The 25,824-nt window shown below is 48.7% G+C and overlaps 2 protein-coding genes across 5 annotated transcripts; one reads left to right on the top strand and one right to left on the bottom strand.

The window, feature by feature from the left end:
* Positions 1–9,539: 9,539 nt before the first annotated feature.
* ythdf3 (YTH N6-methyladenosine RNA binding protein F3) lies at positions 9,540–19,733 on the bottom strand. 4 transcript variants are annotated; one of them, XM_084443086.1, is made up of 5 exons: positions 19,382–19,733; positions 18,424–18,451; positions 17,093–17,172; positions 14,363–16,114; positions 9,540–10,395 (listed from the first exon to the last, which is right to left on the bottom strand). In XM_084443086.1, exons 1-5 carry the CDS (start codon positions 19,403–19,405, stop codon positions 10,372–10,374), a joined length of 1,908 nt encoding a protein of 635 aa, XP_084299212.1. In that variant the 5' UTR covers positions 19,406–19,733; the 3' UTR covers positions 9,540–10,371. The 4 variants fall into 4 exon arrangements, with proteins under 4 accessions (XP_084299212.1, XP_084299213.1, XP_084299215.1 ...); XM_084443087.1 differs by having other exon boundaries at positions 18,424–18,448; XM_084443089.1 differs by lacking the exon at positions 18,424–18,451.
* Positions 19,734–21,702: 1,969 nt separating this feature from the next.
* abhd10b (abhydrolase domain containing 10, depalmitoylase b) lies at positions 21,703–25,102 on the top strand. The gene is made up of 5 exons (XM_084443409.1): positions 21,703–21,814; positions 22,469–22,652; positions 23,041–23,152; positions 23,575–23,712; positions 24,393–25,102. The coding sequence occupies exons 1-5, from the start codon at positions 21,721–21,723 to the stop codon at positions 24,732–24,734; spliced, it is 870 nt and encodes a 289-aa protein (XP_084299535.1). The 5' UTR covers positions 21,703–21,720; the 3' UTR covers positions 24,735–25,102.
* Positions 25,103–25,824: the final 722 nt, after the last annotated feature.

The raw sequence follows: 25,824 nt of genomic DNA, 5'->3' as shown, positions 1-25,824 counted from the left end.
GAGAGAGAGAGAGAGAGAGAGAGAGAGAGAGAGAGAGAAAGAGACGTGTAGGGCCTACACACTCACACATACACACATATCTCCTCATTCCCCTGTGGTGTGTGTGACTGTGTGTGTACACGTCTGTCTCTCTCTCTCTCTCTCTCTCTCTCTCTCTCTCTCTTTGATCTGCCCAAGCTCATGGTCTCTCCCTTTCCCCAGAGCTGACAGAGCGTTATAAACGCCCTGTGTCCAGACACACTTGTCATGCGGCGGCTAGCTCAGATCCCCGGGAATCAAAGGTGCGCCCGTAGCCTCCCGCCCCCCTGGTGAATATGGATGAGCCTGGACGCTGGACGCCGCGCCTCTGTGATGTCATTGCAGTGGCGAGGGTAGGTCATCCCTCCTCCACCTCACACGGCCTGCGACAGCGCCGACGCTCACATACACCGCAGGGAATTCTCCATGCGTTATATCTACAGACACGGAGAGGAACATAGAGAAACACAACATCTCAGAATACTAAATCACTAAGATCAGTCAACAGTCTGTGTCTAATTTTCTGAAGACTGAATGCTTTAAGTTTTGTGATTATTGTGACTCATTCAGTTATATATATATCCGTTTTGAGTGATATGAAAGGCAGGACATGGGAAGTGGATCTTAGCTAACAGTGTTAGCGCTGCTGTTTCAAGTGGTCTACAGTCTGGATGACCTGTTCCATTGCTCTCACTGCTGATTGGACACACCTGGTTCACACACGCTGCGAGAGCAAGGCAGTGTGTAGATCTCCCCTCGCGCGTCTCGCTGTTTAGGATTCTGGGCCGTGTCAGAAGAGATCGTCCCTTTAGCCGTGCACTGTGATAGCGGTCTCTCCTCATCCTCGTAGCTCTGGGATCACATCACCTCAGGCGGCCTGAGAGGAGTGAAGTCTTCCTCTGAACCTGAGAGGAAGCCATCTTACAGCTGTATCAGACTCAGCTGGAATCAATATGGAGACGTTCATAGAAAATATGACATCAAACATCCCTGCAGTGGGAATCAACCGCCAAGGATTTATCTGTAATGTGCAACAAAGACAGTGTGTGACTCTTCTCAACAGCTTGTCTTACTGTATATTGTAACGTGTCGTGTTGAGGTTCTCCTGCCGTGTGTGATGTGTTCAGAGTCAAGGCTGTGTGAGTCCTTCAGTGTTCTGGTCTGATAGAACCGGGAGTCAGGACAGAGAACAGGTTCCACTATCACACCCACACTGGGTAGAACCAGACCCAGGTATGGCACATAGGCGTTCGCTTAAACAAGAATGTTCCAGACTGTCAGCTGTTGGGGGTTTTGCTATTAGTAAGCATATTTTTGTTGTTGACATACGATATTCACAGCGGACACAGTCTGATACACAGGGTCACAGCATTGGCTGGGAATCAAACCCAGATCGATGTTTGATGCAATCATTTCAAATCACATTTAAAATTCTCAAATTAGGTTTTTGCCCAATGCAATCTAATTCCCGTTCAAATAGTTGTGTATAGGATAATAATGTGAACTGCCTTACAGCCTGTCTCCTGCTCCGTGACGCTGTGATCCAGAACCCAGGTTGTTCTCTACGATCACAGAGCAGTTAAAGGAGCAGAACCCAGGTTGTTCTCTACGATCACAGAGCAGTTAAAGGAGCAGAACCCAGGTTGTTCTCTACGATCACAGAGCAGTTAAAGGAGTAGAACCCAGGTTGTTCTCTCGATCACAGAGCAGTTAAAGGAGTAGAACCCAGGTTGTTCTCTACGATCACAGAGCGGTTAAAGGAGTAGAACCCAGGTTGTTCTCTACGATCACAGAGCGGTTAAAGGAGCAGAACCCAGGTTGTTCTCTACGATCACAGAGCAGTTAGGGGAGCAGGAAAGGCCTGATTCAGCCGTCCGGAGGGACTGGTCATGTACGGCGGAATCTAAGCAGATTAACGGGAGACTCCATCAATGTTAATAACCACGGTGGTCAGCCAGAGCTCTCCCCCAGGCCTGGTTGACCATGGGAGGGGGCGGGTGCCAGAGCTCTCCCCCAGGCCTGGTTGACCATGGGAGGGGGCGGGTGCCAGAGCTCTCCCCCAGGCCTGGTTGACCATGGGAGGGGGCGGGTGCCAGAGCTCTCCCCCAGGCCTGGTTGACCATGGGAGGGGGCGGGTGCCAGAGCTCTCCCCCAGGCCTGGTTGGCCGTGGGAGGGGGGCGGGTGCCAGAGCTCTCCCCCAGGCCTGGTTGACCATGGGAGGGGGGCGGGTGCCAGAGCTCTCCCCCAGGCCTGGTTGACCATGGGAGGGGGCGGGGCAGGGGGGTCGGGACACATTTAGATGTGCAGTGGACAGACAGCCCTTCTATCCGTCTCACTGAGAGGAATAACCTTCCTCTAACAGACATGCAAGCAGTCAAGCAGTCAAGCAGTCAAGCAGGCGGACGGAGAACAGAGAGACGGAAAAGAATGAAGGAAGACAGACGAGCAGGAAAGCAGAGACATGCACATAGACACACACACACACACACACATTCACACATACTGTACATACACATAGACCCACACATTCACACATACATACACATAGACCCACACACACACACACACATTCACACACACACACACACACACACACACACACACATTCACACATACATACACACATACACACGCACACACATCCCTTGTTCTCTGGAAAGCGCATTGTGTTGCCTCTGGGTATGAAATGCGCTATACAAATAAAGCTTTGATTGATTGATTGATTGATTGATTGACATACATACACATACACACACACACACATAAAAATAAAAAAGGATGTCCACATAGAGGAGATTACACACAGGGACACGAGTACTACAGGTGCAGTCAGTTTACAGTCACAATTCATGGACTAGCGGCTTTCTTTTTCACACACGCACACACACACACACACACACACACACACACACAACCACATACACACACAGAAAGAGCCAGAGGCGTGTCTTGGGTGGGGCTTGGCCTTGCCGGGTGGCTCCTTATGCTGACATCAGCCCCCCATGGAGCACCGTGACTGGCTGAGCGGTGGGAGGGGGGCGGAGCCAGGGAGAGGGGAGCTGAAGGGGTAAGGAGGAGGCGGGGGGGGGGGGCGGGTACGGGGGGGGGGGGGGGGGGGGGGGGCAACACTTGTAATCGGATCATTGGCTAAAGCGAGTTGAGTGGATGTGATCAATAGAAACTGCACATGCAGCACAGAGCCTTAAATGGTCCGTAATCTCCTCCAGGCCTGGGCAGGAGGGAGCAAGGAGGAGGTCGCAGGAGCAGAGCTAGCCTGCATCACATTACACACACACACACACACACACACACACACACGCATGTATTGCATTGCAGACCTCTTGGTCAGTTAGCGCCAACCACCCCCCCCCCCCCCCCCACCTCCATGCTACCTGCCCCCCTGCCCTCCCAGTACAGGAACCTCTCCTTAAAACCCATGAGGGCGGTGTGTGGCTGATGACATCAGCCCCTAAAGCAGGGTAGACCAGACCCCCCCAGTCCAGAAGCAGCGCCAGCCGCGGTGATGAGCCAGGTACGCCGCGTCAGCGCCAAACCTCCAGCTGCTCCGACCCTCCTGGACAGAAAGACTTCCTCCATCTTTACCTCCTGGACAGAAAGGCTTCCTCCATCTTTACCTCCTGGACAGAAAGGCTTCCTCCATCTTTACCTCCTGGAAAGAAAGACTTCCTCCATCTCATGTTTAGAATATCAGGGGCTATCAGGAGACAGAGGCAGCGCCGAGAGAGGAACCATGGTCAAGACCTGTTCACATTCCCTGTAATAACACCTCACACCTGGAGCATGGATCTGTAATAACACCTCACACCTGGATCTGTAATAGCACCTCACACCTGGAGCATGGATCTGTAATAACACCTCACACCTGGAGCATGGATCTGTAATAACACCTCACACCTGGAGCACGGATCTGTAATAACACCTCACACCTGGAGCACGGATCTGTAATAGAACCTCACACCTGGAGCACGCCGGGGACAGAGATGACATCACCACGCAGGCTGGAGACAGCACGCCGGGGACAGGAGATGACATCACCACGCAGGCTGGAGACAGCACGCTGGGGACAGGAGATGACATCACCACGCAGGCTGGAGACAGTGCGCTGGGGACAGGAGATGACATCACCACGCAGCCTGCCCGAGGCACACCCCCATGCCGCCCCTCCCTCCCTCTCCACACAGTCTCCTTCTCCCCTGACCCCTGACCCTCCACTCGGCCAGCTCATCCTCGCCCGCTCCTCCCCCATGACTCGACCACTTCCACCATTATTATTGGCAGCTCTATAGTCAGAGACATTTACATCTCTGACACTTACAACTCCCAGACACTACAACTCCCAGAGTTCACTGTTTCCCAGGTGCTCGAGTCTGTGATCTCCATCACAATCAATGGCAATTCTTAATATCAGGTCCCTTGCTGGCAAGACATTTCCCATAAATGATCTTATATGTGAACACAAACTAGACTGTTTGTTTCTGACTGAAACTTGGTTGGATACAAATGGATCAGCAGCCCAGATTGAAGCCTCTCTCCCCAAAACTACTGCTTCTCTCAGTCCACCAGAGCTGGGAAAAGGGGGGAGGAACAGCTACCATAGCAACTGATGCTCTGAATTGCAGGAGCATTTCCTTTGATAATTTTACCTCATTTGAATATCGAGCCGTAGTTTTAAAGTGCCACTCTCCAGTAACTGTCTGTAGACCACCCAAGAAAAGTGTAGATTTCATGTGTTAATGATTTAGTAACAATTTTTAATGATAAACTGGGTGCAGCCCTTGACACTGTTCACCAATAAAACTGAAAAAGGTTGTAGCTCAGCAAAAAGCTCCATGGAGGAATGAGGATATAACATGTAGAACATGTAGGAGAGCTGAGTACACATGGAGGAATGAGGATATAACATGTAGGACATGTAGGAGAGCTGAGTACACATGGAGGAATGAGGATATAACATGTAGGAGAGCTGAGTACACATGGAGGAATGAGGATATAACATGTAGAACATGTAGGAGAGCTGAGTACACATGGAGGAATGAGGATATAACATGTAGAACATGTAGGAGAGCTGAGTACACATGGAGGAATGAGGATATAACATGTAGAACATGTAGGAGAGCTGAGTACACATGGAGGAATAAGGATATAACATGTAGGAGAGCTGAGTACACATGGAGGAATGAGGATATAACATGTAGGAGAGCTGAGTACACATGGAGGAATACCAACCTACAGGACGTCCAGGTGCCACAATATTCTCAGAGAAAGAATCGGCACTAAAGACTGCCTTGGTAAAACCCATTGTGAAGAAAAACAACTTAGACTCCTCAGTCCTCAGTAATTTTAGACCAAACTCCAACCTCCCCGTTTTAAGTAAAATTCTAGAAAAAAAATGTATTCAAACAGCTAAATGATTTCCTAGCTGCAAATTGTATCTTGGACACTTTTCAGTCAGGTTTTCGCCAGCATCATAGCACAGAGACAGCGCTGCTCAAGGATGTCAGTGACCTCAGAATCAATGCGGACTTGAAAAAAGCTCTCTGTTCTTGTCCTCCTGGATCTGAGTGCAGCATTTGACACTGTAGACTAGGGCTGGGTAACGATTCGAATTTCAAGAATCGATTCGATTCCGATTCACAAGGTTCAGAATCGATTATCACGATTCGATTCAATTCAAGGGTTCGGTGCTGGGCCCTGTCCTCTTCACAATCTACATAAACAATATTTTATCATCTTTGAATGGATCCTGTCAAGCCCATTTCTATGCTGATGACATGGTTATCTATTGTATGGCGGATTCTGTGCAGTGAGCTACTGAAAACTTGCAGCTCTCTTTTATTGCTTTGCAAGATGCCCTACATCAACTTAAGCTTGTTCTCAATTCTAATAAAACAAAATTCATGATATTTTCCAGGGCAAAAAATGTGGATTACAATAGTCTACAGATAGCATCACTAAATGATACACAAATTAGCAGAGTCACTGAATATAAATATCTGGGCTTGTGGATAGATGAGCAGTTAACTTTGAAATCCCATATTGAGAAACTTGCTTCTAAACTGCGCCAAAAGGTTGGCTTTCTGTACAGAAATCGCTCAAGATTCCCTCGATTCTGTCGGAAAAAAGTTGTTGAGTCAATATTTTTATCTGTTCTTAATTATGGAGATGTCATTTATCGTCACCCTTCAGCTTCCACCCTGAAACCCTTGGACTCTGTGTACCACTCTGCACTTCGATTCATTACTGGTCACACAACAAGACCGTCTGCACATCTGACGGCACGCTTGTAGGCTACATAACAATTAGCCTACAGAGTAACAAATCCAATGTTCATGAACTACTTTAGCTATGGAGTAGGAGAAACCACAAGAATGTTCTGACACAAATGTGAATCTCTCCCTCTTCCCTAATTGTGTGTGGAACAATTCCATTGCTCCTGCTCAGATCCCCGTCATACCATCATGCCGTCTGCTTTAAATTCACAGATAATGATATAACCATGGCAACAGAGACACCCCAGTGAGACTGGAAGGGAATCCTCACATTACTGTCAATCATAGCCTCATTATGGCACTTGCTAAAATTACATTGATTATTTTGGCGGCATGCCAGTTTGGCTCCACATGGACTTGTGGGAGCTGTTTTACATTGGTGGACACAGCAAGCTTCAAATGATGTCCTAGTGATTTGGGGTTGCTCATATTCATATCAACTAACCTGTTCCCAAAGTAATACGTTCGAGTTCCAACGGTTTCAGAACGAGAAAAACAAACAGTAGTTATCACCTGGAAAGACGCCTATAATGTCACTGAGCATAGTCACCGAGTCACCGACAGGCCGGGAGTCAGGGGACAGCTTGTGGAGAGACACACTGAAGCCCTGCGTATGAAAACCTTCGGAGCACGGAGGTAAAAGTCGGCGCTGAGACATAACCTCACCTTGCTTCCAGCAATCATGAATTGTCATATTAATTCACAGCTATTTCAGTGGCATGACCAGCTGCCATCCTACCAGTCCTGAACAGAAACAAGCCAGCCACGCACATAAGCCAGGCTTGACCTGGCCTGGTTAATCCAAACGCAGAACGGAACATTATTGGACGCGTAGAGGCAGGAAAATAAGGAATAACGACCACTAAACGTCCAGTAGTAGAGTCAGTTGTTGTCAAGCTGTTGCACCACAACAACAAACGGACGATAGAAAGTTAGCAACGTTTTGACTTGAGCTTCTGAATCTGCAACCATAGTAACTCACTCACTACTGTCTGCGTTCTCCTGTCACACAGCTTTTCTGATGACGCGCATTGCGCATATGAACACCACGACGTGTTAGACTGCCCCCAAATCAGCAATCGGATTTTTTATTTTATGTATGTATATATGTAGCCTATGTATGTATGTATGTATGTATGTATGTATGTATGTATGTATGTATGTATGTATGTATGTATGTAGGCCTATTTATGTATCATGGATGTGTTAATAGAACGTAAAGTATGTATATATTATATATATATATATATATATATATATATATAATTTTTTAAGTGCATGTAAAGGCAGCTATTTAGGCCTCCTGACCATGACAGAATGAGCAGTGGAGATAGACCGCTGCCACGGGTCCATTCAACCTCTGAACCAACACGCCGGGAGTCACCAGCGGCTCAACACAAGCCAGGGTCCGAATTACACCTCATTTGCATATCTGGCCCTTTGTGCCTCCCCACGCGGCTGCGCGCAACTGGTGACTGCGAGAGCAGCATTGTGTTCCAGGTTAATGGAGCCTCCTGCTCTGTGCCCACAGAAGGAGCAGGGGGAGAGGCTGGCTCCTTTCACACTCTGTCGGCAAAAATCACCTGATGGATGTTCAGTTCACAGGAATACACACAGAGAGGAGAGCAGATCCAAAGCCTGCTCCCTTAATTGCAGCTCTATCCCTCCTTAGCACACAAAGAGGAGTTTCCCTCTCTCTCTCATTCTCTCTTGACAGGACACACTTGGCAAGCTGGCATTAATTGCTCTGACAAAGGTTGGGTTTGCACAACAAGTTCTTCTCTTCTCAGTATAATTGTATCTGGAGGAGTTAGCGGGCTGCTGGGTAATGAGTGCATTGTGGGTGGAAAAAGACAGGAAACTAATCACAGGACATGGAACCAACCAGCGTTACGGGCCGCTGGTAGCGGGGTCAGTGGGGAATGATACAATGGCGCCATCTGGTGGCAAAACATTGAAGTAGGCATCTATTTGTCCTCATCCAATAGAATGGCATGGTTCATTCCATCAGCTAAATGAGACCATATGCCATGTATCTGAAGGGCTATGCATGATAGTTGTTTAGATACATGCGTGTATATAATGCATATCTATGAGTAATCTGCAAGGATCACACAAGGAATTACTATAAGTAATTATTATTAAGTTATTATTAAGTATGATATTCTAACAGTGTCAACCTTTGTTAGACTTAAGCTCTGTTGTTCTAAATGACTATAAAGTTGTCCTGCTGTGTGTGATGATGTCATACTTCTGTAAGCACCAACGTGGGGTGGTTCTGTGCCAGCATAACAGGATAGGCCCGGTTCTGGACCTGCCAATGACTCACTATTACTGTCACTCAACTGGTTAAGTGAGCTGGGACATATTCTCTCCTGCAGTTTAACTAGACCTGAATGTCTATGGAGAATTCACAGCGAGCAGGCAGGAAATGGCAGCCATGCTCTACTGTATTACTGTATACTAGTACTTACAGATAGGAGAGCATGCCTCCAGGCCACAGAGGAGAGCTGTTATGGCTCCACTGACAGTTGAAAACACTGCCCATGCCTTTAACATGCTTTTATCTGGAAGGGAACCATTTTATCTGAAAGGCAACTGTTGCAAAGACGAGGAGAAGCAACCCTTGAGTTCTCTGGTCAGACTGAGAAGTCACATGACTGCTGGGTAGTGTAGTCTGGACAAGGCTGTGCTGGGTAGTGTAGTCTGGACAAGGCTGTGCTGGGTAGTGTAGTCAGGACAAGGCTGTGCTGGGTAGTGTAGTCTGGACAAGGCTGTGCTGGGTAGTGTAGTCTGGACAAGGCTGTGCTGGGTAGTGTAGTCTGGACAAGGCTGTGGTGGGTAGTGTAGTCTGGACAAGGCTGTGCTGGGTAGTGTAGTCTGGACAAGGCTGTGCTGGGTAGTGTAGTCTGGACAAGGCTGTGCTGGGTAGTGTAGTCTGGACAAGGCTGTGCTGGGTAGTGTAGTCTGGACAAGGCTGTGCTGGGTAGTGTAGTCTGGACAAGGCTAATGTTCTCAATCACAAACAAGTGAATGTCCACAACCATCATCAGTAAAAACTCTGAAACAAGGTTGTTGCTAAACATGGGTAGTGTTTATTTAGCTAGTGAGTGAGTCACCTAGAGGAGAAAACTGTTACATCCTCCGAGAGGTTTCTGCTTCAGGGGGAACCCCTCCCTCCCTCCCCCCCTCCCTCCCTCCCCCCCTCCCCTCCCCCCCACGGGACGAGACAGGAGGTTCTCCCTAAAGTGGTACAAGGTTCTTCAGAGACCAACAGCCTTGTTCAGCCTGAGGTACGGTACGGTACGTCAACATCAGAGCAAAGACAATTACCGTGTGGAGCAGGTTTCTCCTCTGACAAATGCACTTCAGAATGACAGAATCACAAGAGAAAAAACCAAACGTGCATTAGCTGGCCCCCACCAGCGCGCTGCAGAACCCTAATGTTTTGGTACACAGAAACAGAGGGAGGGGAGGGGGGGGCGGGGCTTATGATTGTGTTTCCCGTCATTCAATTCACCTGTCAGTCAATCACAACTTCTGTCAGACTAGACAGACAGCTGAATACAGATTCAATTAAAATATTTTAATTATACATTATCATCTTTAAATCTTTTCTGAAGGCAATACCGTTCACAGGGAGCTCAATTTTATCAGAAATATTTTGAGGTATTAAAAAAACAAATTACAAATAAGTCTGGTGAAATTCTCTGAAAAACCAACTACACTCGTTAGTCAGTTAGTTAATCACAAACATAGTCAAGAGAAAGGAAGGGGAGTTAGAGAGTTAAGGGTCTTGGGAGAGACAGTTTAAAGGACAAAGTGCTTAAAGAGTTTAAAGTGGGTTATGGTCTATCATTTCATGTGAGACAGGGAGGGAGAAGATGCACCAGAAGACTGATACAGATGAGTCCGTCGTTGTGTTCAAGTGTTCTGATACGTTGTCGTCTTCAGCAGAAAAGATCCTAAGACCCTTCCTTCCTCGTGTTAGGCTCACTGAAGGTCATAGGTCATTAGTGTTGCAGTTCTAGCAGGGAGTCTATCGGGGAGTCTTCTCCAAGGTTACTGTTTATTTCTGTTCCGCTCCTGGAGAGAGAGGGTGAGAGAGACGAGACGACAGGTGGTGAGAGGGTGAGAGAACGAGAGAACAGAAGTTGAGTGGATGTACGGGTGAAAGGGGAAAAACACGTCAAAACAACCTCAGGATACATTCCTCATCTCACGACCCCATGAGATGTTCTTACACCCAATTCTAGACCCAGTAACACAGTCCAGACTAGAGATAGTCCAGACTAGAGATATGCTCACCACTTGGTAGACGACATCAACATGCTGCTGTCAATGGATGGTCAGTTATAATATGCACTTTTGCCATGTTAGTATTTAGCTCTCCTCTGTCGGCGCGGTCGTTTTATTAGAGGCGTGTTACTCAACATTGGAAAGGACGTCTTGTTTAAAAGAGATGGGTGACTGCTTTTCATGAGCTGATATTAGTTGGTAAATATGATCCTAGGTATAGGTACTGCATTTGTAACGCGCTCCCCATCCAGTTGTTACACTGGCCCGGAGCGCCATTCACACACCAATGGCGGCAGCTGCCATGCAAGGTGCTTGCCTGCTCATTGGGAGTGTCTTGCCCAAGGACATTTCGACAGGTCGTCAGGAGGAGCCGGGATTCGAACCACCGACCCTACTGAACAACCCGCTCTACCAACTGAGCTATCCTGCCCCCCCCCTCTCTCTTCATTTCCATACCCTGACAGGAGAGCCAATCAATCATGGCACTGTTAATCACCACCTTCCATGTTCCCACAGACACCTTCAATCACTTGAGTGGTGGGGTAGGGGGGGAGAGACAGAGATAGACGCACACACACACACAATATTCTAAAACATACAAATGTGTAATAAACACACAAAAGCACACAGGCAACTTCCAGCATTCCTTTGCATAGCCCAAACTGTGTAGTACGCAAACCTGAGTCCGCCTGAACCACAAAAACACTGAAACTCAAAAACAGGTAAAGGAAGAGAAAATCTTCACAGGCTTTATATCACTGAAAAGACTGCAGGTGACTTTCTGTCCCCATTTCCCAGGTGAAACAGTGTTCCTATTGAGGGGCTGAGTGTGTATTTCAGTGGGCTGGTTGAGGCCCAGAGAGACCCTGGCCCCCAGTGTAACCCTATCCCCTGCAGGGCTGCTCTTGACTGGGGCCGGGGCACAGTGGGGCCTGAGCAGCAACAAAGGCTGCCTTAGTGACTCAGTGTCCATAGAGGATCGTTTCATCCTACCTACAAACCTCCTCAGCCCGCCACCAACCCACTCAACAACTGATCTACGGACAGGTCGTAGTGGCGACCATCTTAGCACACCTTTAACCCGTTGACCTTCATACACGGGACTAATGCACAAACCTAGAAGCCCAGAATATGATTGTTAGGCGATGCTGATGAAAATTGTTACAAAAATATAATTGACAGTGGCCTTCCATTTTACATCCGAGTCCTCTACTTTGTGGCTATATTCTCTATGCATTGTGTTAGAGTTTCAGGCTATTACAGCACACCGCCACCATCACGGCTAGCTTAGCATCCCACATGGCTAGCTTAGCATCCCACACGGCTAGCTTAACATCCCACACGGCTAGCTTAGCATCCCACACGGCTAGCTTAGCATCCCACACGGCTAGCTTAGCATCCCACACGGCTAGCTTAGCATCCCACACGGCTAGCTTAGCATCCCACATGGTGGAGCTCCTCTGTGGGGGAGGTGGTCAGGCGGCTCTGCCTGGCGCCCGTCGGAGAGCGAAGACATGCCCAACCATGGAGAATAATTAACCTGGTCAACTGGAGCAGGGCGAGAAGGAGGTGGAGAGAGGAGGAGGAGATAGGAGGAAGAGGGCGAGGAGGAGGAGGAGAAGGGCGAAGAGGAGGGCGAGGTCTCTGTCTGGCCCAGCCTGTCATGTAAGGAGGTCAGAGCTACAGAGGCATCGCAGCAGAACACTCCGGAGAGAACACGCTCCACACCGACATTGTTTTCAGAGCCCCCAAAACATCCACTTTGAATTATTTATGAGCATGTAAACCGGTGCATATTAACAAGGTCGGGCGAGGAGGCGCAGCGTCTGTGGAGCGCTGCCAAACCTCCGGGGAGAGAAGGGTTCCTACTGGGAGGGATCTCATTGATAGAAGATTTGTCTTTACTTAGGAATGTGAACAGGAGTATTAGCCAAGATAACTGGTTCCTAAACACGTTGGAACTGGTTCCTCTTGTCCGTATCGTATGATACATACATACACGACGTACCAAACCTAACTTCCTCTTTCCCCTAACCATGTCCCCATTCAACCTACTGAGGCAGAGGGGAGACCGTGCCGGCAGCATCCCAGACTGTTTCAGACGGTGTTCAGGGCCAGACGGTGTTCAGGGCTTATGTGGTTTGAGGCTGATCAAGCGAGCAGCGCCTGGGGGTGTTGAGCAGGGAGATCAGAGCTCACTTCTGCCTTTGTCTGAGAGCAGGAATGTGAGGAATGTGGGCTATTTGAGGAGAACCCTGTGCGGGGTGACACCGGTTCAGGCAATCATCATCGCACTCTCTCAAATGGCATAAGATGGCCGCCCGACACAGTGTGCTTCCTGGACCTGCTGGCGAGCAGCCTCGGGGGGCGGAGATGTGACGACCGGGTGGAGGCCTCGGGGACGTGGCAGTTACCCAACACTGGTCAGTCAACGCATGACCATCAATACCTGAGCATTGTGTGACAGGTGTGTCATTTAGAGGCACAGCTGAGGACAACAGTAATGACTGCTAACAGACACCAATACCAGCCACACACTTAGCGTTGCCAGTGAAAGTGCTAGTGACAGGAAGTGCAAGCAACATTAGGTTTTGCATACACACAAGTCAGAACTATCTCACTATACAGTAACCTACAGTACATACATACATTCATTTATTAATTCATTCATTCATTGTACTCTCAGTAGATGGAGAGAGAAAGTGTGAGATTGTTTTGAGTGTGTGTGTGTGTATGCATATGTGCCAATGTTCATGTTGTGCTTAATAGGGGGAGGGGGGATGGCGACGCCCCCATCGCCATGTTGACTTTGGGCTTGACCCTGGGCTGGGGCGTGACCCTGGGCGGGGGCTTGGCCGGCTTCCTCGCGATGATCGCCCAGGTCGGCTTGGGGGCGGAACTATCCCACTATACAGTAGCCTACAATCCTACAAGCCTATACAGTAGCCTACAATACATACATTCATTCATTCATTCATTCATTGTACTCACAGTAGATGGAGAGAGAAAGTGTGAGATTGTTTTGTGTGTGTGTGTGTGTATATGTATGTGTATATATATATATATATGTCTGCATGTGTATGTGTGTGTATGCATGTATGTGTACAGTATGTATATGTGTGTGCATGTGCGTACAGATATGTATGTGTGTATATGTCTGTGTGTGTATATGTCTGTGTGTGTGTCAAGGTTATTATTGTTAACGAAAACTAACTAAAAAACGAAAACTGGGTGTGAAAAAACATTTAAATACCGAAACTAATAAAAACTAAACTAACACTAAGCATTAAAAAAAAAAAAAAAACTAGCAAACCTGCTTTAAAAACAAATTACAACTTAAATTGAAAACAAAAAGTTAAAACGCTACTTTTTACGAAATAAAAACTAATGAAAAAAGCAAAACTTATAACCTTGGTGTGCGTATGTGTGTGTATGTACAGTATGCGTGTGTATGTATGCGTGTGTATGTATGCGTGTGTATGTATGTGTATGTATGTGTGTGTACGTATGCGTGTGTATGTATGTGTACTGTATGTGTGTGCATGTGCGTGCGTATATGTGTGTGTATAAATACATATATGTATGTGTGTGCGTGCGTGTAAGTATGTATCTGTATGTGTGTGTGTATGCATGTATGCGTGTGCGTGTATGTATGTGTACTGTATGTATGTATGTGTGTATGTGTGCGTGCATACAGTATGTGTGTGTGTGCATGTGTGCATATGTGTGTGTGTGTTCGGCGCGGCCCTCTCACCCTCCGCAGCGCCTCCTCCTCCTCCTGCCGTTTCTCGTAATGTGCAAAGTCATCAAAGATTGAGGTGGTATGCTTGAAAGTGGCGATTATTTGGAGCACTTGCTTGGCCTTCTCCAGAGGCACCTCCTGCGTGTCCCTGGAGTTGGTCACCGGCTTGTTGTCATTGTTCTCCAGCCGGATGTGCCGCAGCTGGTTGTTGGGCACGTCCTTGACGAACGCCCACTTCACCTCGAACTTGCCCTTCCACTTGTCCTGAGACCAGACGCCGGCGTAGGCGCCGTAGTCCACCGGCGAGCGCATCTCCGCCACGCCGCAGAAATGGCCGCTGCCGTTGACGCTGAACAGCAGGTAGAGCGGGCCCTTGGCCCCCAGGGAGCGGTAGGCGGCGTCCAGGCGCTTGTTGCCGTGCTCCGTGCTGCACCAGATGTTGTACTTGATGGAGCGGTGGATGTCGTCCTCCGAGTAGCTCTTGATGATGAACACGCGGCCGTTCTTCAGGCTCCAGTCGAAGTCCTTGGGGTTGTAGTTGTTGAGCACGCGGAGCTTCTCCAGCACGGGGTGCACCTCCCCGGAGCACGGCGAGGAAGCCACGGGGACGCCCCCCGCCAGCCCGAAGACCCCCTCTGCCCCCGCGCAGCCGCCCTGGTTATAGGCGGCACCGCGGTTCCTGGGGGCCACCCATCGGTTGGGGGGAGGGGCGGGATGCTGGTGGAGGGGCTGGGGCGGGCCGGGCTGGGAGGGGAGGTGCTGGTGGTGGGGGTGGGGCGGGTGCTGGTGGTGGGGGTGAGGGGGGGGCCCTTGGGGCAGCGGGTGCTGGGGGGACTGGAGCTGGAAGGGCTGGTGTTGGTGCTGGTGCTGGGGTTGGTGGGGCAGGGGGCTCTGGAGCAGGGGCTGGTGCTGGGGCTGGTGGGGCAGGGAGCTCTGGAGCAGGGGCTGGGGCGGGCCCAGGAGGGGCTGCTGCACCATGGACTGCGGGTGCATCATGGCCTGAGCTAGCGGGGGCTTGTTGAGGGAGCCCTTATCGTCCCAGGTGCCAATGTTCATGTTGTGCTTAATAGGGGGAGGGGGGATGGCGACGCCCCCCATCACCATGTTGGCTTTGGGCTTGACCTTGGGCTGGGGCTTGGCCGGCTTCCTGGCGATGGCCGCCCAGGAGGTCGGCTTGGGGGCGGACAAGCCCATGGACGGCGGCATGTTGTTGTTGGCCGCCACGCTGCTCATGCCCGGCACGCCGCCGCCCAACGGGGAGCCCACGGTCTTGGTGACGGCCGCCACCATGTCCGAGCCGAGCTTCAGGCCCGCCATGCCCTGCTCGATGCCGCTGAGCACCGGCACCTTGCCCAGCGCCGCGTCCCCGCCGCCGCCGCCGAAGCCCGCCTGTCCGTCGGCGATGGCCCGGCCCATGGAGCTGGGCGCGTAGCCGTAGCTGCTGCTGTACACAGAGCTCTGCGTGGACTGGCCCTGAGACACGCTGGGGCCCCAGGTGGAGAAGTCGGCGTTGCCGGGGAAGAAGTTGAAGCCGTGCTGGCCAAGGAAGGGCGGCGTGTTGCCCATGGCGCCCGGCTGGCCGAACACGCCGTCCGGGATGAAGTGGTGCTCGCCGTTGCTCATCTGCCCGTAGGCGGTCAGGTATGGCATCGGGGGGTCGCCCGCCGTGGACCAGGCAGCCTCCCCCAGAGAGTAGGGGAACCCTATGGAGGGAGCGTAGTAGCTGGGCATGTAGGGGTCGGACATCGGGGGGTAGCTGTTACTCTGGAGGGAGGGACACAGGGGAGGCGTGTCAGTGAGAGGACGGACAACCTCAGCGACCAGTACACAGTCCTTGGCTGCATTCCGCATCCCATACTTCCCATACTATATAGTATGCCAAAAAAGGATGTAGTATGTCCCAATATATGTCACATGCAGTATGGCAGAAAGTACCAGGATGTTCCACTACATCCAGTCTTATTTTGCAGTATACAAGCCAGCAGGCTTTTCTGGCTATTCTGACCCACAATTCTGTGCGCAGCGGAAATTATATCACATGTGCAAGTCGCACCGGAGGCGTTATGATGTATGGACCATTGCCGCTTTATGGATAGCGACGGATGTGGTCAAATTTCATGCAATGTTATGACAAGGTAGTATGTCCCAATTGGATGCGTACTGCGTGCAAAGTATGAGCTTTCTAGGGGCAGCTGTAGTGCATACAGGTAGTAAAAAGTAGAAGTATGCGATTCAGAACGCAGCCCGTATCAAAACACCCTCGAAGCTGCTCCATCTCTAAGATCCAGAGCAAAAGTCTACATTTGCGTTTGTGACAGGAAGATATGATTTGTGTGGAGGCGACGGATACCAGTTACATCAAAGGCACGTTGCCCATAGCAACAAGTGGAAGAATAAAACACAGCCATAAACTGTCAGCTGTTGTATTGATAATGGCTGCAGTTCAGTTGGCATGGGCCAGGAGAACGCTGTTTACGGCTCACAGCACAATTACAAAGCATTCTGTTAGTAAGAGCGAGTTGTCAACCGCCCACAAGATCGACAATTTGATATCTTTAATACCGGCCATCTCAAAATCAGTGTGACAACTGTGTCCTCCCTGTTATGGACTATGCTATATAAAAATGATACATACAAAACAAACGTCTGAGGGTGAGCACTGCCCTACAGTGCGAGACAACATCATCTCTTCTCTACACGCTGACCTTCTGCAGATCCAGAGATGAGAGAGAGAACGCTCACCTGATTTGTCTGACCGCTTAGGTAAGGCTCAAAGTCGTCATCGTTTATCCCATCCTTCTGATGCATTGATCCGTTTTGCACTGCGAGAGGTGAAAAGGGACATTTGTATTTATGACAGACACAAAACATTAAGAAAGAAGTCCAGGACACTGACCGAGCTGAGTGTCCCGCCCACTGAGACACAGTCCAGTAAGCATCTCAACATTATGAGACACAGTCCAGTAAGCATCTCAACATTATGAGACACAGTCCAGTAAGCATCTCAACATTATGAGACACAGTCCAGTACGCATCTCAACATAACGAGACACAGTCCTGTACGCATCTCAACATAACGAGCATCACACTGAACAGAGGGTAACGTAGTTTACCTACTTTTCACTGCTGACATCACCGAACACAGCCGACAGGGGTTATTGTGGGGTTGTTAAAACAATGTTTTAGTGACACGCCAATTATTTAATTTCTCACAACAAAACCAAAATATGCATCCTCAAAAAAGAGCTGCATGCCAACCACGAGATCACCACCACATCTAGGCCTACCTTACAACTGCATGTCAATGACTGCTTCAGGACTAGTGATGCTATAACCAGACTATCAATGACTGCTTCAGGACTAGTGGTGCTATAACCAGACTATCAATGACTGATCAGGACTAGTGGTGCTATAACCAGACTATCAATGACTGCTTCAGGACTAGTGGTGCTATAACCAGACTATCAATGACTGCTTCAGGACTAGTGGTGCTATAACCAGACTATCAATGACTGCTTCAGGACTAGTGGTGCTATAACCAGACTATCAATGACTGCTTCAGGACTAGTGGTGCTATAACCAGACTATCAATGACTGCTTCAGGACTAGTGGTGCTATAACCAGACTATCAATGACTGCTTCAGGACTAGTGGTGCTATAACCAGACTATCAATGACTGCTTCAGGACTAGTGGTGCTATAACCAGACTATCAATGACTGCTTCAGGACTAGTGGTGCTATAACCAGACTATCAATGACTGATCAGGACTAGTGGTGCTATAACCAGACTATCAATGACTGCTTCAGGACTAGTGGTGCTATAACCAGACTATCAATGACTGATCAGGACTAGTGGTGCTATAACCAGACTATCAATGACTGCTTCAGGACTAGTGGTGCTATAACCAGACTATCAATGACTGCTTCAGGACTAGTGGTGCTATAACCAGACAATCAATGACTGCTTCAGGACTAGTGGTGCTATCACCAGAGTCTATCAATGACTGCCATCCGTTCCTGAGGGAATTTAACTACTACATTATCATAAAGCAATGACACGATGACACACATACCTTTATTTCCTTGTCCTTTGGGTCTCTGCTGGCGCATTGTATCAGCACATAGGGAGGGAGGGGGCAAGAGAGTGGGAATTGTCAGATGTCAGTGATCAATGTTTTCCTCGTCAAGAGAGGAGCTCATTCCCATCTACCCAGCGTGTTCCCAGATCTAGGCTACGTAGCCCACACAGCATTATTGACCGTTACACGCACACTCACATCCGGTAATGCACCGCATTAAATAGCCCGCACAGTAGCGGCTATAGCTAGAGTTGCTCATTAAATAGCCCGCACAGTAGCGGCTATAGCTAGAGATGGTCATTAAATAGCCCGCACAGTAGCGGCTATAGCTAGAGTTGGTCATTAAATAGCCCGCACAGTAGCGGCTATAGCTAGAGATGGTCATTAAATAGCCCGCACAGTAGCGGCTATAGCTAGAGTTGCTCATTAAATAGCCCGCACAGTAGCGGCTATAGCTAGAGCTGGTCATTAAATAGCCCGCACAGTAGCGGCTATAGCTATAGCTGGTCATTAAATAGCCCGCACAGTAGCGGCTATAGCTAGAGTTGCTCATTAAATAGCCCGCACAGTAGCAGCTATAGCTAGAGCTGGTCATTAAATAGCCCGCACAGTAGCGGCTATAGCTAGAGCTGGTCATTAAATAGCCCGCACAGTAGCAGCTATAGCTAGAGTTGCTCATTAAATAGCCCGCACAGAAATGGCGAGGCTCTAGCTGGAATTGGTCATTAAATAGTCCGCGCATTAGCTGCTATAGCTGGAGTTTGTGGCAGGGTTCTTCCGGTCGGCCTAGGCTAGCCCACATAACAGCTAATCCCAGCTATCACATATCAGAGGCGTTCCTGGGTGATGATCCGACCTCTTTACTGAATGATGGCAGCTGTTGAAAGTGTTGACAAAGTTCCCATCGCTCGGCTGCCTGTCACGGGACGAGGCTGTCAGAAAGACCGGGTACCTGATCCACAGTGGTCGCAGACATCCTCCAGGAACCCAAACTGATGGCTGTGTGTGACTGTCCACGGTCTCTCCAGGCTCGGCTCTCCGGTGACTCTCTCTCTCTCGGGTTATTCTCTCTCTCTCTCGGGTTATTCTCTCTCTCTCTCGGGTTATTCAGTCACTCTGTCCGGGCGGAGATCCCCTGCGCTCGGCAGCTCTTTCGCGGATGCGTCGCGGATGTTTAGAAGGGCGACTTTGTATCTGAAGAATCTGGTGAATGTGTCCGATCTGGTCGCGGTTACAATGTCTCAGTCCCGTGAAAGCGCCTGCCTGCCTGCTAGAGCCGAGAGGAGAGCCCTTACTATATTCCACAATGGCGGATGGGCTTTACTCTTGCTTCCGCTGTGTTGCTCCATGACCTTCCGCCTGTGACGTCCTGAGTCATGTTCCAAACGGACAGTCATGCTTGTGCTTCACATGACCGCCTCCCTGTATGAGGAGCCCTGGGTTTTAGGAAGGTATATTTTGCATAGTCAGTCATGCTTGTGCTTCACATGACCGCCTCCCTGTATGAGGAGCCCTGGGTTTTAGGAAGGTATATTTTGCATAGTCTACAGCAAGTGGTGTAGTAGTGGTATAGGCTACGGACCCACTTCTTTATCCATAGACCCACAGTAGACTATACCCACTTCTTTAAAGGTATACTATGTTATTGTGGATGTTATATGTGGATTCAAATAAAAGTATTGCTTTTCCATAAAAAAATATATTTTGTCTGAAATTATTTGCTACATTATGAAAATTTGACGGCCCGACGATGACACTCTGTTGACATCATACCAATAGTATTATAAATAATAAATAACAGATAAATATCGGGCCAGCCTTTGCTCGTTGGACGGAGTTTATGGAGTTTCATGGGATAAAGTCGCATGGTGACATGGCTACTTTTCTACTAGACCGGTAAGCTAGCTAACTAGCTATCGTTATCTTTCTTGGAATCTGCATAGCCAGACCTAACGCTATCTCCACACTACAGCATCTTACGTATTACCTGGCACTCTGAAATACTTGATTGTGATTACTGATTAGTGTAACGTTATGTTCCTCTCGGAGTGAAGATCTCTTACTCTGAAAATGTAATTTAATGTTATTTATTGCTCTATAAATGTTCTTAGCCGGTAGACAAACATACTCCTGGAGCTTGCTCGATCGCCTTGTTGAGAGGGGTCAGGGAAGAATTTTTACAGCTCACTTATCTGGCCCCCGGGTGATACTGTTTTTTTGCTTCCCTCTGGAATATGTAGAGAGTGGGTCGTATGCCCACCTCCCTTGTTCTCTGTAAAGCGCATTGTGTTGCCTCTGGGTATGAAATGCGCTATACAAATAAAGCTTTGATTGATTGATTGATTGATCTTATCACAGTATGACTGAAACAGTGCATTCTCTGGCATTTTGTTGTTGCAGTTCTTATATTTAGACACTAGATGGGGGAACTAATCCACATACAACATATTATACCTTTAAACACCAGAATGTAAAAACTAACATTTCTGCTACAATATACCCATTTCTTTAGTCAGAGTATACCCACTTCGTTAGTTTTATACCCACTTCTTTAGTCACCACTACACCCCTGGGCAATGATAGTGTGTAGCCTACGTTGTTTCAAAACCAACCAAAACCTACCTGACAGAGTAGATAGATGTCAATCAATTCATTTTAATAGATGATGTAGATGATTCTTCATATTTAAGACAGCCAGCTGGTCTACTTCCAGAAATATAAATTGGCTGCAAAATAATCTGATTACAACATTCTTGCGTCATGCATCATTCCCGTTGAACAGGAACATGTAATGTAGGACAGCCTTTCACTAGCTAGACCGGGAGGAGGAAGTATTCAAATAAAGAAAAAGCTTTTATGAAAAAGCAGTGGTCAATGAGTTCAAGAAAAAGCAGGATAGTTACAGATATATGAAATAACGGATATTGCACATAATATATTATACTTATACTCTCAGTAGGCTAGTGGCCAAATACGAATTGGGTTGAGCCGGGGCGGTCGGTGCAGGTTTAAATATACAAAAATACTGTGTGGGAGAGACCCATGGGTATTAAAGAGACCGGTTCTTTGTGGGAGAAAACCCATCAATGTATGACCGAAGAGACCGGTTCTTTGTGGGAGAGACCGAGTGAACGCATCAGTAGGATTCGCTGCAGCAGCTGTCAACCCCGCTGCTCTCGCCTCTCGCGGTATTTCCACAGCAGCAGCTGTCAACCCCGCTGCTCTCGCCTCTCGCGGTATTTCCACAGCAGCCTCTCGCGGGATTTCCCCAGCAGGTCGCGGAGCAGCAGTATGGCGGCGGTCGCACTGAGATCCTGCCGGAAAGGACTCGGGCACATTTTACGCAATGGAGGAGTCACATATTTCTCGCCAAAAACTTTGGGAGGTCAGTATGAACCTTCGTTTGAAGAGGTAGACTACCAATTTCAAAGAAAAAGCAGAGACTATGGAGGTTAAAAGTACACGAGGGGGTGTGTCACTAGGGCCTGTATTCTGAATACACGTCTAAACTACGCGCTTTTCTCAGATCTCTTAACATGGAGACGCTATCTGAACCCGGTCATTCACTCTGGAGATCAGCAAACTGCGAAGCTCCTCAACATACTGATGATCTAACAGGGCAGAGCTGATGATCTAACAGGGCAGAGCTGTGTTTGAGCGCAGACAGGAAAGACGAACGTGGTTTTCGCAATATAGGCCAAAACCACTCAAATCAGATCCCACTAATGTCCTTATTCCAGAAAAGCTCTTCTTGAACTGCGCGTCATGGACCGTTCTCAAGCTTTAGTTCATCAGTGTCACCAAAAATAACAACCCCACTCCCAAAACCACTCCCAGTACAGGGAGGCTAGGAGGAAGTTAATTGAACCTAATGTTACTGGCCAACATATATGTCAGGCTGTCTACATTGACTGTTGTTTTTAATCAATTAGGCTATCTTTTCCCCACTTTTGAACCAACAAAGCTTAGCTGCCGTAGCCTACATCATATGTTGTTTCAAGTCTTTCTATCGTTCTTTCTCTGTGTGTGTTTGGTCCAGGACTACGGCAGAAGTCCTCGGTGCAGTTTGTGACGAGGCCAGAGCTCCCCAAGCTGGCGTACCGTAAGGTGAAGGGTAAGAGTCCAGGAGTGGTGTTCCTTCCTGGGTACGGGTCCAGTATGAACGGACAGAAGGCCGAGGCCCTGGAGGAGTTCTGCAAGTCATTGGGTCACTCATACCTCCGGTAAGACAATGGACCAATATAGGCCTACACTAATATTATGCCTATAATAATATACTAATATAGTTTTCCCCATATTGCTGCTGCTAAATACATCTATACCACGTGAATACTCGATTCTGATTGGCTGGAGGGTTGTGTATTAGTACCAATGTTGTCTAAATGTTACGCACCATGACCGAAAGCAAATTCCTAGCACGGTGAAAAACTGCAGGGCAGTAAACAGATTCTGATTCTGATATAGATCCAGTAAACATCCAGACCCTGGGTTCCAGACTGTTCCTTCATTCAATAAAGCTATACTGTTGTCTTGCAGAGATCACAAAATGTGTCCCTGCCGATTAATGTCATTATCTTGTGCTCCTGGGTTGTTCTGTGTGTGCTCTCCCAGGTTTGACTACACAGGCCATGGGGCCTCGGAGGGGGTGTTTGAAGAAGGGACGATCGGCACCTGGAAGAAAGATGTCCTCTTTGTATTAGATGAGCTAGCGGAGGGACCACAGGTGAGGTCCGTGGAATCATATTGATGACCAGTTTCCAGGACTGGTTCACTTATAACCAGTTGTCAACCAGCAACTTTTGTGACAATTATTGAATTACATTGCGGTTACAGCAACTCGCATTGTCCGCCCTGCATTACTGTCATTGCAACATAATTCCACTAGAGGGCACTCTGGTACTCACATTGATTTGTGTCAAGATTGCCAACTTTGCTTTGTTGCACTTACAGTGATCTTGGCTTTCAATCAATTACTAATTTGACAGTATATTGCCAGTGTCAATACTTAAACACATTGAGCTTTAAGGGAGAATACCTTCTGGCTATATATTCCATCAGACTTCAACGAGACACTAGAGTAATACATAGTGAATTGACCGTAGGTCCAGAGTGACCCCTCGGGTCTCATGTGAGCTCTTTGTCCAGATCCTGGTGGGCTCCAGCATGGGAGGCTGGCTCATGCTGCTAGCAGCCATCGCCCGGCCGGAGAAGACGGTGGCTCTGGTGGGCATCTCCACCGCAGCGGACCACTTCGTCACAGCGTGGAAGTCTCTCTCTCTAGAGGTGAGAACAGACGTGACGCTGGTCTTGAAATGCCTCTGAATGATAACAGACTAAAGAAGAATACAGGGTCGTGTGAATGATATAGAACACCAATCAGGGAAAAGTCAGGAAGCAAGACATCTGTTTAAAGTAGGGTCTGTTTGTTTTGTCTGTCCTATTAAAGTAGGGTCTGTTTTGTCTGTCCTATTAAAGTAGGGTCTGTTTTGTCTGTTCTATTAAAGTAGGGTCTGTTTTGTCTGTCCTATTAAAGTAGGGTCTGTTTTGTCTGTTCTATTAAAGTAGGGTCTGTTTGTTTTGTCTGTCCTATTAAAGTAGGGTCTGTTTGTTTTGTCTGTTCTATTAAAGTAGGGTCTGTTTTGTCTGTCCTATTAAAGTAGGGTCTGTTTGTTGTGTCTGTCCTATTAAAGTAGGGTGTGTTTGTTTTGTCTGTCCTATTAAAGTAGGGTCTGTTTGTTTTGTCTGTTCTATTAAAGTAGGGTCTGTTTGTTTTGTCCGTCCTATTAAAGTAGGGTCTGTTTGTTGTGTCTGTTCTATTAAAGTAGGGTGTGTTTGTTTTGTCTGTCCTATTAAAGTAGGGTCTGTTTGTTGTGTCTGTCCTATTAAAGTAGGGTGTGTTTGTTGTGTCTGTCCTATTAAAGTAGGGTGTGTTTGTTTTGTCTGTTCTGTCTACCCTCCCCCAGGCCCGTAAGGTGTTTGAAGACAAGGGCGCATGGACGGTCCCCACCAAGCACTGCGACGATGGCTTCTACTCCTTCAGCATGGACATGCTGCGCGAGGCGGAGAACCACTGCGTGCTGCAGAGCCCCATCCCCGTCACCTGCCCCGTGCGCCTCATCCACGGGCTGAAGGACGAGGAGGTGCCCTGGCACATCTCCATGCAGGTGGCGGAGCGCGTGCTCAGCCCGGACGTGGACGTCATCCTGCGCCGGCACGGCCAGCACCGCATGGCCGAGAAGGACGACATTAAGCTCATGGTCTACACCATCGACGACCTCATTGACAAGCTGACCACCCAGGTCTGAGTGGGGGCGGGGTGGGGCTCAGACGGGAGAGTGAGCGAGTTGGCATTGCCCCCCCCTCCCCCCCCCCCCACCAACTCACACGCACCACCTCCCGGCCAATGGAGCCGCTCCTCTCTTCCTGACAAATGCGATCCTCTGTCCCCTCCAATCAGATCCTAGTCACTTTGTCACTCAGTGTGCCAAAGAAAGATGGAAGGAAGGAGGGAGAAGCACAAACTCGTGATGAAGAGGAGCTGATCTGAAGTCTGACCCGATATGCCTTAGCGTGTGTTTCCACTTGTTCCCGTCTAGTCTGTGCAGTGTTGGTCTGGTCTGACCTCTCCGGGACGTTAGTCTGACAGTCTGGCCTGACCTCTAGGGGACGTTAGTCTGACCCTTGTCCTCCTGCCACACCCATACTTACTCCTGTGCCTTTTTTTTTTACCTATATTCCACCATTCTAGCCAATAAAGCTGTGCTGCACCATAGTGCAGGTCTCCTCTGTATCCCAGCCTGCAGATAACCCTGGTGTACTGTGTGTCCTGACAGCATGATGGCACACATGGGTGTTATACATCAAAAACAGAAATCGCCCTTTGTCCTGTAACTGAATGGCGCAGTTAAAGACGCATCCAGATCCTCATAGTGAACCGACAACCACAGAGAACACACCCCTCAGCCCAGGACCCCCCCCCCCCCCCCCCAGTTCCGGTAGGGGGGGTTAAGATGAAGGCTGTTGTGCAGCGTAGCTTGATTTAGAGGCAGTACCTCCCATCAGCGTTCCTGTTCCCTCGGCGAGCTCTGCTGGTAATGAAAACCCGGTTGGCTGTTGATTAACATGTGATGTGTCCAGTGGGTCACTGGGCTCAATGGGCCGAATCAAAGCCCTCCAGCAGTAACTCTGAGATTAGCCAACTGCCACTTTGACCTTTCACTCATACAGGGAAGGTATGCGATTATTCACCTCCACATCACAACTCAACCCAGAGGACATGATTCACATGAGCCAGGCAGGCATCGGGGTGGGAACAACGGCTTTATGCATGTGTGTGTGTATGTACAGTTACAGAAGGCCCATAAATATTTGGACATGGACACAATTTTCATCATT

The sequence above is a fragment of the Borostomias antarcticus genome (assembly GCF_949987555.1).
Source record: "Borostomias antarcticus genome assembly, chromosome: 9".
Classification (NCBI taxonomy): Eukaryota; Metazoa; Chordata; class Actinopteri; order Stomiiformes; family Stomiidae; genus Borostomias; species Borostomias antarcticus.
The sequence above is the reverse complement of the archived record's forward strand: the minus strand, read 5'-3'. Positions and strand labels throughout refer to the sequence as shown.

Excerpts from the sequence above, each read along its gene's own strand:
- abhd10b (XM_084443409.1), top strand. The coding sequence starts at position 21,721 with ATGGCGGCGGTCGCACTGAGATCCTGCCGGAAAGGACTCGGGCACATT. Across the intron at positions 21,815-22,468 it reads CTCGCCAAAAACTTTGGGAG|GACTACGGCAGAAGTCCTCG; the intron begins GTCAGTATGAAC and ends TGTTTGGTCCAG. Across the intron at positions 23,713-24,392 it reads GGAAGTCTCTCTCTCTAGAG|GCCCGTAAGGTGTTTGAAGA; the intron begins GTGAGAACAGAC and ends ACCCTCCCCCAG.
- ythdf3 (XM_084443086.1), bottom strand. The coding sequence starts at position 19,405 with ATGTCTGCGACCACTGTGGATCAG. Across the intron at positions 18,452-19,381 it reads CTGCGACCACTGTGGATCAG|CAGAGACCCAAAGGACAAGG; the intron begins GTACCCGGTCTT and ends ACAATGCGCCAG. Across the intron at positions 17,173-18,423 it reads CAAAGGACAAGGAAATAAAG|TGCAAAACGGATCAATGCAT; the intron begins GTATGTGTGTCA and ends CACCTCTCGCAG.